This window comes from Merops nubicus, unplaced genomic scaffold, assembly GCF_000691845.1.
Source record: "Merops nubicus isolate BGI_N331 unplaced genomic scaffold, ASM69184v1 scaffold39405, whole genome shotgun sequence".
Taxonomy (NCBI): domain Eukaryota; kingdom Metazoa; phylum Chordata; class Aves; order Coraciiformes; family Meropidae; genus Merops; species Merops nubicus.
The window spans coordinates 4000-13153 of NW_008610998.1; the positions used below are offsets into that span (position 1 = coordinate 4000).

A 9154-nucleotide genomic window follows, 5' to 3' on the forward strand; every position below is an offset into this window, starting at 1 on the left:
ATCTTTGTGATTCTATGAGTGGAATGAGAGCAGTTTAGGAAGCTGGAGCCATCTGAGGCAGGCTATCTGATCATGTAGCAAGCAATTAAATGTCTGATAAAACTGGAATGAAACAGGCTACCATAAGCCACTGTGAATTCAAAGTATTGTGTGTGATTAAGTTAAACTAAATCTGCATCTCTTTACCCTTACAATCCTTCCACGTCTTCCTAAAAGGGGAAAAAAAAGAGCACAAATGGAAGTATTCACACTAACTTTATGCAAGATGTTGATTTTACACACAAGCCTTATGCCTCTACTTTAGTTAACTAGAAAAGCATATCTCCTACAGGGATTCCAAGAACATACTTACCATTTCATCTTCTATCCTGAATTATTTTCATGTTGCTGCACATGGTTATGATCCTTTTCATAAGAACAACCTTTGGTATGTTACTGAATTGATCTGAAACACGTTATTTGTACATAAGTGCAGGAGTTGCGGGGGGCAGTAGTGGAGTTAATGTTCTGTTCCAGTGTTCCAGCGATTCTCAGATTTCCCCTCTCTCATCTACTACACTGATTAGATTAAGAAATGTCAAGTACCAGCTACACAGAGATTAGATGCTTAAAAATAATTAGCCTTAAGAATTATTTAACAATTCTTGGCACTTACAGAAAGGTCTTACAACAAACTCGTATTTGATTTTTTTACATGTAAAAGGTTTACATGGTGCTACATTATTTTCAGTTACCTGAGAACTTCTTCTGCCTGCCAAGCAGCATCTTCCTCTTCTTCCCAGGCATTAGTGTTTTCTTGCCAAGTATCCAAGTCTCCCAGTTCAGGCTGAAATAAAAGATGAGACACTCTAAGCACATGGAATAATTAGTTAAAACACTCTTATTTTTAACCTTAATGCTTCAGACTTCCAGAAATATTTGACATATGACAGTACTTCTCAGCTTACCATCTATGTATTTTCCCTTGCTCTAATACTGACTTTTTCAAGCTATTTGTTGGACGTTTTTTTTGGATATTGTTGGTAGGTAATGAAGGAAGGAAGGAAGGAAGGAAGGAAGGAAGGAAGTACTGGAGTGCATATTTAGAAAAGAGAAGATCAGTTGAGTAGATACTGTAGAAGATTTCTGGAAGTTTCACAGACAAATCAACATGTACATCCACATTTGTGCGTTCAACATCACCTGAGTATTGCTTTGTCTCACTAGAAGTCCTTTCCTGAATTATTTTCATTGTGGACAGTCTGAGGAAATGGTATCTTACTGCCTTCTGTCTAGACCCTTTTGTGCACTATGTCAACCAAAGCAGAAGCACTGTTAAAGCATGCAAATGGGAAGGGAAGGAGAGCTGCTCCCTCTAAACAGCCAAGCTGTTAGCTAACTAGAGTAGTAGCTCAAAGGCTAAAAAGCAAAAATTAGGAAACTATTAAAACACAATCCCTACAGAAAGGAAGAAGCAGAAAGTTAAAAATTAGACCAAGATAAGAAAGCAAAGGTAATCCAGAGGCTTTAAAAAAAAAAAAAAGCCTTCTGCTCTTCTGTTTGGAGCTTACTACTGCATAGACTCAAAAAAAAAAAAAAGTCTAGTCTGCTGCTCTAGAAGATTTGCAAGTAAACAAGTGTTTGGAAGCTTCTTACCTTTTCAGCACTGACCTGGTTAAGGTCCTCAGTAGAATAAATTAGTTAAAATTAACCAGTTCATTGCTTTGAACCAAATACTCAATTTTTAAAACAATTCACATTATTCCACAACTATTCCTTTCTTCCCACAACACAGACCTTAGGCAGACTGTTCCTTCTCCTACAGAACAGTCATTTAACTGCCAAGATACAAGATTAAAACTTCGCACATACTTACAGACTGGTGAATAAAAGGAATATCCTGCGTAGCTGCTAATCTGCTAGAGAATCCCGTGTTTCCCTCTGGAATCCCAAAATTTAAAGGCTCACGTTTTTTAATAACTATCTGAAAATGTCCAAAAAACAGGAATGAAAAGTAGTAAGTCAAAGCATGTCCAAATTCCTCAGTGATCACAGAACTCTTTGCCTGTGAAGACACAACTATAGAACACCACACTGGGTCTTGAACCTGCTCAGATTTTGAAAGCTGTACAGCCAAATGAACTGCTATGTAAGGGAAACTAAACGTAAAAGACCCAAGAACTTCCTCCTCCACAACACTAGCTTTTTAAGTCACATGGGAATCTAGGACCAAGGCAGAGGAAGGGCACAGAGAACTGCAGATGAAACAGCCACATCTCACAGTACTCATGTAAGCTACCGATAACATGACACATTCCTCGGCGAACTCCTGCTTCCATGGTGGGTCACTATAAGATACTGCTCAAGGACAGTGCTGTCTGCACAGCTATACTCCTCCAGAACACCAGTTCCCTTAGCTGCTTCAGTAGCACATCTGTTCGCACAACTTCAGTTTCAATAGTTGCAGTGTAATTTACTATCTCATCAACCAGTGAAGCTCTGTGCTGATTTGGCTGGAAAACGTGCACTAATGGTTCTCCTGAAAGGCTTATTAGCACATTTAACATGGTTGCTAAGATCATGCATTCCTTATTTGTCCTGACCTCAAGATATGAACTTACTTATTTCATTTAGCCTACTTGAAGTCTCTGCTGCTTCCAAGAGGTACATTCAGTACATTCACAGCTCCAGTGTCTGTGCAAATGCTAGTACCAATGCAAGAGCGGACAAAGGACCAGACCATCTTATTCAGCAATGACAGACCATGTTATCTGACCGACGTTCCATTTCCATACACTGCAGATATGAGCAGAGTAGATTCCACCTCAGATGCTGAGGTCTGTATTGGGCCCAGATTTGATGGAAATACAAATGCAAATTCATATTTCAGGGTGGTAACGAGGCCGAGTTAATAGGAGTATTCTTTACGGTGCCTGCAGTCACCCCTAAGGATACACTTAAGCCAAACCCAGTATCCAGCTTTCAAACAGCACGGACTCCTCTCAAGTTGCGTTCTCAACCTGAAGTGCACTCTTACCGAAAAAGTGTCATTAGATACCAAGGAGAAATCTACCTCGCCTAGTCCTCCTCTGCTTCTCCGATTTTGGGAGATCAAAACCCTTAGAAGAATTTAGCCCACAGAATATTGCATATCCTGAATGTACAGAAAACTGACTCCAGTACCACCTATGGTTCACAGGACCTCGGGAAGACTCGTGGTTGGAAGTGGCCTCACGAGGTCTATAATCCAACCCTCCTCAAAGCACTGTCAGCTCTGACACAGGGCATACAGGGCTTATCCACTTGGGTCTTCAAAACTTCCAGAGATGGAACCTACACAACCCTCTGGTAACCTCTTCCAGTACTTGACTGCCTTAGTTGTGAAAAAGGTTTTCCACTTGACTCAAAGCCCTGTAAGTACTCAGCGGGAAGATTTCCCCAGAAAAAAAACCTTTGCAATTACCAGAAGTTTAATGAACATTTATTTACAGTGTTGGTGTTCTTGTGGGCATGCCCTTCTCTCTTGTATCCGTAATTAAAATGGGTACTTGAAGAGCAAGCTATTTTGAACTAACGGCTCCCCAATTCCAGCCTCCCCACTGTAACTTGGGGAAACAAGTAACCATTGTTTTCCGAAACAGCTGTGCTGCTACTGCAGAATTCAGTAGAGCAGGACATGGAATGTCTCTGTTCAGATAACAGAAGGGGATGAGCACAAGTATCTTAGTGCAGTGGTTGATCTTCAGAATCAAAGTAATTTGAGGGTTCTCAGATTATACTTCCCACAGCCTTCAGACTATGAAGTTATTAGTAAGTTTCCAATAACATTAAGACCTCAAAGAGTTAGTACTTTTATTGGGACATGTCAGACCACACTTCAGCACCTATTCCCTTTTCAATAGGACAGCTTAATTTTACCTGCAACACCTTCTTCAGGTTGCCTATTTACTTACAGCCTATTTTAAAGCAAGAAACACCCTCTGTAAGTATAATGGAAAGTGCAATACTTACTTTCTGAGTTTTTCTTATAGTTGGTGTCATATCTTTGAAATAATCAGGTTCCATTTGTTCCAAAGGGTTTTGCTGAGCAGCCACATTACCATTGCCACCTTCAATCTTCACACTGGTAGGTGTATCTTCATCCCACGAAGACCAGTCTTCTACTTCAGGCTGAATAAGAGTATATGGCACAAGTTTATACAAACTTTAAGTTAAAACTTGTATATCTTGCTAATTAATATTATATACCATATATAATAATATATCCTTGTAAGCTATATAACAATCCTGTTGTTGGACTGGTATAATCACTCTGTTAAATGATTATCTATTAAGTCACCTACCACTTAAGCAATTACCTGTTTAGGAACAGATGGATAATCCACTGTGGTTGGTAAAGTTATTTGGTCTCCACTTAACTTTCGCCCTCTTCCAGACCTGAAAGAAAAATGTAGGATTCCTCCAAGCTCTGAAAACATGAGCACTAAGTTTAAAAAAAACAAAAACAAAAACAAAAAGGAAGTCTGAGAACAGCACTACTGAAAATAGTCGTGGCTAAAACACAAAGTGCTTAAACTACCTCAGTATTAACCACTGCCAGTAAAAGTCTGCTAAACAAAGGAATTTCATCATTAATTTAAAGCACTGTTTACAAGAATTTCAAAGCATAATTTACTTTTCAAACTGCAGTGGAAATAGAGAAGCAACTCTAAGAAATACAAAAGTGGACAAATTATTTCAGTTATTTGCATACAATTACAATGTTTAGATTGCCCGTGCTTCTGAAGCAAACACTATTGATCTACATTTGTTCAAAGATAACCATTTCTACCATAAACTGAGAAACCCTTCTACTTGTCCCAGATGTTAAGTTGTACCTAACAAATCACTTTTTGAGCTGCTTATTCGAGGGCCCTCTAAAGCATTTTCCCCTCAAATTTTAAAGAGGTAATACAAGATTATGCAAGTAATCTTTCTTTCTACTTACTTAAAGAATACTGTTTCAATTAAAGCATTTCAGCAACTATAACAAATAATTTTCATTGAAAAACACTAATGCATTGCAAAAGAACCACCTAGATATTTGCTTAATGACTGTTCAAAAATCACAATTAAAATATTCTTAGTTGACACTGACTATCTTTTCAAACCTTACAACACAGAGAATGAAATTCAGGCTCTCACATGTTTTCTGTAAGGAGTGTAAGCTCCTATGGCAAAACAGTCACGTAATTGACCTTACGCAGCTTGAAAAAGTTAAGTCTCACTTATTATTACTAATTAGAATAAAATGAGCAAACTACAATTTGGAGCTCATATCCATTAGTTTTACTATTATAGAACATTCTACCATTGACTCAGAATAGCTGAACTGCCTGTAAAACCACCTCTGCTGCATGCTGGTGAATGATGACATGTATTTTTCCTACTTTAAGCCAAACAGTTTTGTCCTTAGGAAAGATTGGGTGCTATCATTACATTTTCAAGCTTTACAGAATTAACTCTAACCCCCTGAGAAACTGTTCCTCTAAGCTGAAAAGCAACACCATTCAGGGGTAAAGGAAGGTGAAAATGTTGTTCCTTCAAACACATTAGAGACTTCTGGTTTTGGCTGACTACATTTAGCTGATGTCTCTAAAGAAAACTCAAGCTTGTAAACATCCTCCTTCAGCCCTGTGCAACATACCTACCTTTAATACTATTCTAAGCCATCACTTCTGCAATTATGTGTACTTCCATATTTATAAGATCTTTAAGACTCCAGCAAACGTCTTACAACAAGCATTCATCTAGCCAAAATTATACTGACAAGGGTGAAGGTGGGAGGGAACAGCTTCTGCCATACAACATGGGAAAGGACACGTTACACAGGGCAGCACTGAGAAAGGCTGCCTTTCTCCACAAGACTCTCAGAGGAACAACCACCATTAGACAGGTATCAGTCACTGCTCTGAATGCTAAATAGTTTGAGAATTCTTGGTTTTGTTTCTCCTTACTAATTAGCAGCATCCACACTTCTCAACTGAAGAAGACAACCAGAGATTTTAAACAGAATGCAGTTTTGCCTCTTTTTACACTTACAGCTCTCATTCTCTGGAAGCAGTGGAGTCAAGCAGGCTGTTGTTGATCCAAAAGGTTTTAACTGAAGAGATGACTAGTACTACATGTAGTCTTTATGCTGACTAAGAACATTCATGGTCTTCACGGACACTTGTTTAAATGAAAAAGTAATGTACACTATAGAATTGAAATAAGTATTAGCTTATAGCCACTGAATTAATGCACATTTAACTAAATTAATGTGCTGGTTATGAGGCACACATACACAACAGTGTGTTACAGGAAAACAAAATTTATCAAGCTATGCTTTGCAGCTGACATTAAACAGAAGAAACATCTGTAGCTAATAGAGTGAACTAATCTGATCCGCTGACTCATTTATGTGAAAGAATTAAAATTTTCATTATTTTAACTAATGATTATTCACAGAAGATAAGTTCTCCTACTTTTTACTCCCAAGCAGTTCCTCAGCTTTTCATTTCAAAGATTTGGGTCATTCAAAAGTTGAAAAATAGAGGCAAATACTGTTGTTATACCTACTGAATTATCTGCTCATAAAAGCTACTGTAACACCTGAAGAGTCCACATAATAAAGAAGCTACCATCAACTCAGTGTTTTGACCTTTTAGCACTTGAACAGCAAGTATTCTTCATTTAATTTGGAACTCAAATCACAGAACTAAGGTTGACACCTATATAGTGGCATGCAGCATTAAAATGCATCTTTTTAAAGCTTCACTAGATCTGTAGTGAATTTAAGACCTAGTTGAGAGCTTCCTCTTACTCTTCAAGTAAAGGTGAACAGGAAGCGCATATGCTTTAACCTCCCTGATAAAGTAGTTGTCAGCATACACAAAAACAGAATACATTTCTGTAGACTGCTGTTTGTTTATGTAAAACAACATTCTGCAAGGGTGACAAGAAGCAATAATAATTCACACGACAGCACAGTGCCCAACAGGTCTACTTCACGTACTCTGCTACTGCACTAGTGAACTCTTACTATTACATAACCACAACTCTTGAGGGGTTTTTGAATACTTCTAGTTACTACACTGCTATATTCTTAGGTCTACAACTCAAAGGAACACTAAATATGACTTACAAGAGTAACCAAAAAATAAGTTATCTTTGCTGAAAAAAAAAAAGCAGCTCCCTTGAACTTTAATTTGGAATCTTCAATAGACAAACGAATCTGAAGTCTCAGGCAACTATTTCTGGACAAAGCAGGATGGATAAGAATTGCTTACATGTGTACTGAAAGCCTACTGGCTGGTGACTGGGTAGATGCTGCTGTTAACTGGATCTCTTAAAAAACCAAAACAGCACCTGCCAAGTACTTCTAGAAAATGAAGAGAACAGTTTTTGTTGAAGTTTGACCCAAGATAATTTTAAAAGGCAATTTTAAAACTCTTGTCATAGTAGAAGATATTCCTCATTAGAGCTATCATACCACAACACATGGTCAAAACTGCACGTCATAGACTTTTGAACCCTGAAGTAATATCCAGATTAAAGAATGAATTTGACATAATTTTTATCTGTCTTGATTGTTTCTCAATTAGTAAACTCAGAACTGGGAAAAGCGGTGGGTGAGTGTTGAGAGGAAAGAAGTGCAAGAGCATGTAGAAAAAGTAACCAAATTAAATAACACATTTACCTGCATATTAACTTTTTAATGAAAGAAAGCACTGCTGCCAGGCAAGTACAGATTTTAAAGAGTCGAAACTGTGTTATGGCCATGGTGAGAAACCCTTCCTGCAAAAGAAAAAAGAGTCAGATATAGAGAATTAAACATCTTCACATAATTCTGAAAGTCAGTCTCCCCAGTTGCTGACAAGCAAGAAGAATTCTGAAAACTACATTAATGCAAGAAAAGGGAGGAGTTACCTGGAGCAAAGATGATACCTGCTGACTATCAGGGCATTTCATTCACATAAGAAATACAAGTCCCCATCATATAGGGCCTGTAAGGGAAGGGCTCACACCACGGGGGAAGTCCCAGTTAAAGACACTTTTCAATGGGAAGTGTGGGCAGTCAGTCGCAGCGACTGCACAGTGAGCTGGTTTAGGCAGTAGCAACTGCACTGAGCATTAGCAATGCAAGGAGAACAGACTCAGCAGCAGCAAGAAGCTCACACTTGCTTGAGCAAGTCTTGCATATACAAATTATAAATGTAGTCATTAGGTCAAAACCCCAAACTGGCCATCCCAACAGAGTTTCCATTTGGATGAGAATGTATGATGAGAAGAAAAATTGTTTGTTTTAGAACCAGTGTCACTGAAAAATCATCAGCAAAGAACGACTCTGTTCACACTGTGTGCACTGCAACACCAGCTAACTCCTGGATCTACCAATATTCCTGCACCAGGCTGGGTGGTGCTACCAAATCCAGCCATGAAAAACACAGTCTGCGGCTGAAGCCACTTATCTCGGCAGTTACTCTTCAGTGTCAGTTGGATAATCTAGAAAATTTATACTCATCACATCATTCTAGCAGATCCCCTCAAATATGTACAGACTGAGTCAGAATAATCTGCTGTAATTCAGGGATCCCTTTTCTCTCTTCTACAGGTGAACATTTCAGAGTAAAGAATAAGACGTTAGGCTTCACAAATAGCTTTTCATTATATACATCTACAGCTGTAACAACACTTTCTGTTGCAAGTTTAACATACCTCCTGGTGGGAAGAGAAGGCAGCCCTGTGACATTTTCCTCAGGCCATGAGTATTCCATGGAAGGACACCTTGATTTCAAATATGTTATGGCATTTAAATCACTTTTTATATTCCAGGCTTTAAGTTAGGAAGAGTCAGGAAGGTGGATCATTAGGTAGGCTGCTCCAATACTGCCCTGAGGATTTTATTAAAAAGTACATAATGGGATTTGTGAGCTTCATGGAGCTTAGATTTACTTTTTACTGGTGCTCATTTGCAACATAATGTAACTAGTATTAAACACTGAAGTAATATAGTACTGGAAAAATTGTTTCACATACAGTCCAGATCAGGAATTTCTAGTACTGAGAAAGCACACAGGGTGGCTACTACACAAACAGGCCCTTTTACTGTAAAACAGAAGGCTTAAGTCAGTTAGCAAACCTCAAATTACAC

At 38.4% G+C, this 9154-nt stretch overlaps 1 protein-coding gene across 1 annotated transcript; it reads right to left on the minus strand.

Moving 5' to 3' along the window:
- Nucleotides 1-721: 721 nt before the first annotated feature.
- Nucleotides 722-8803, minus strand: EBAG9 (estrogen receptor binding site associated, antigen, 9). The gene is made up of 6 exons (XM_008941088.1): nucleotides 8719-8803; nucleotides 7700-7797; nucleotides 4338-4416; nucleotides 3991-4149; nucleotides 1856-1963; nucleotides 722-826 (listed from the first exon to the last, which is right to left on the minus strand). Exons 2-6 carry the CDS (start codon nucleotides 7780-7782, stop codon nucleotides 731-733), a joined length of 525 nt encoding a protein of 174 aa, XP_008939336.1. The 5' UTR covers nucleotides 7783-7797; nucleotides 8719-8803; the 3' UTR covers nucleotides 722-730.
- Nucleotides 8804-9154: the final 351 nt, after the last annotated feature.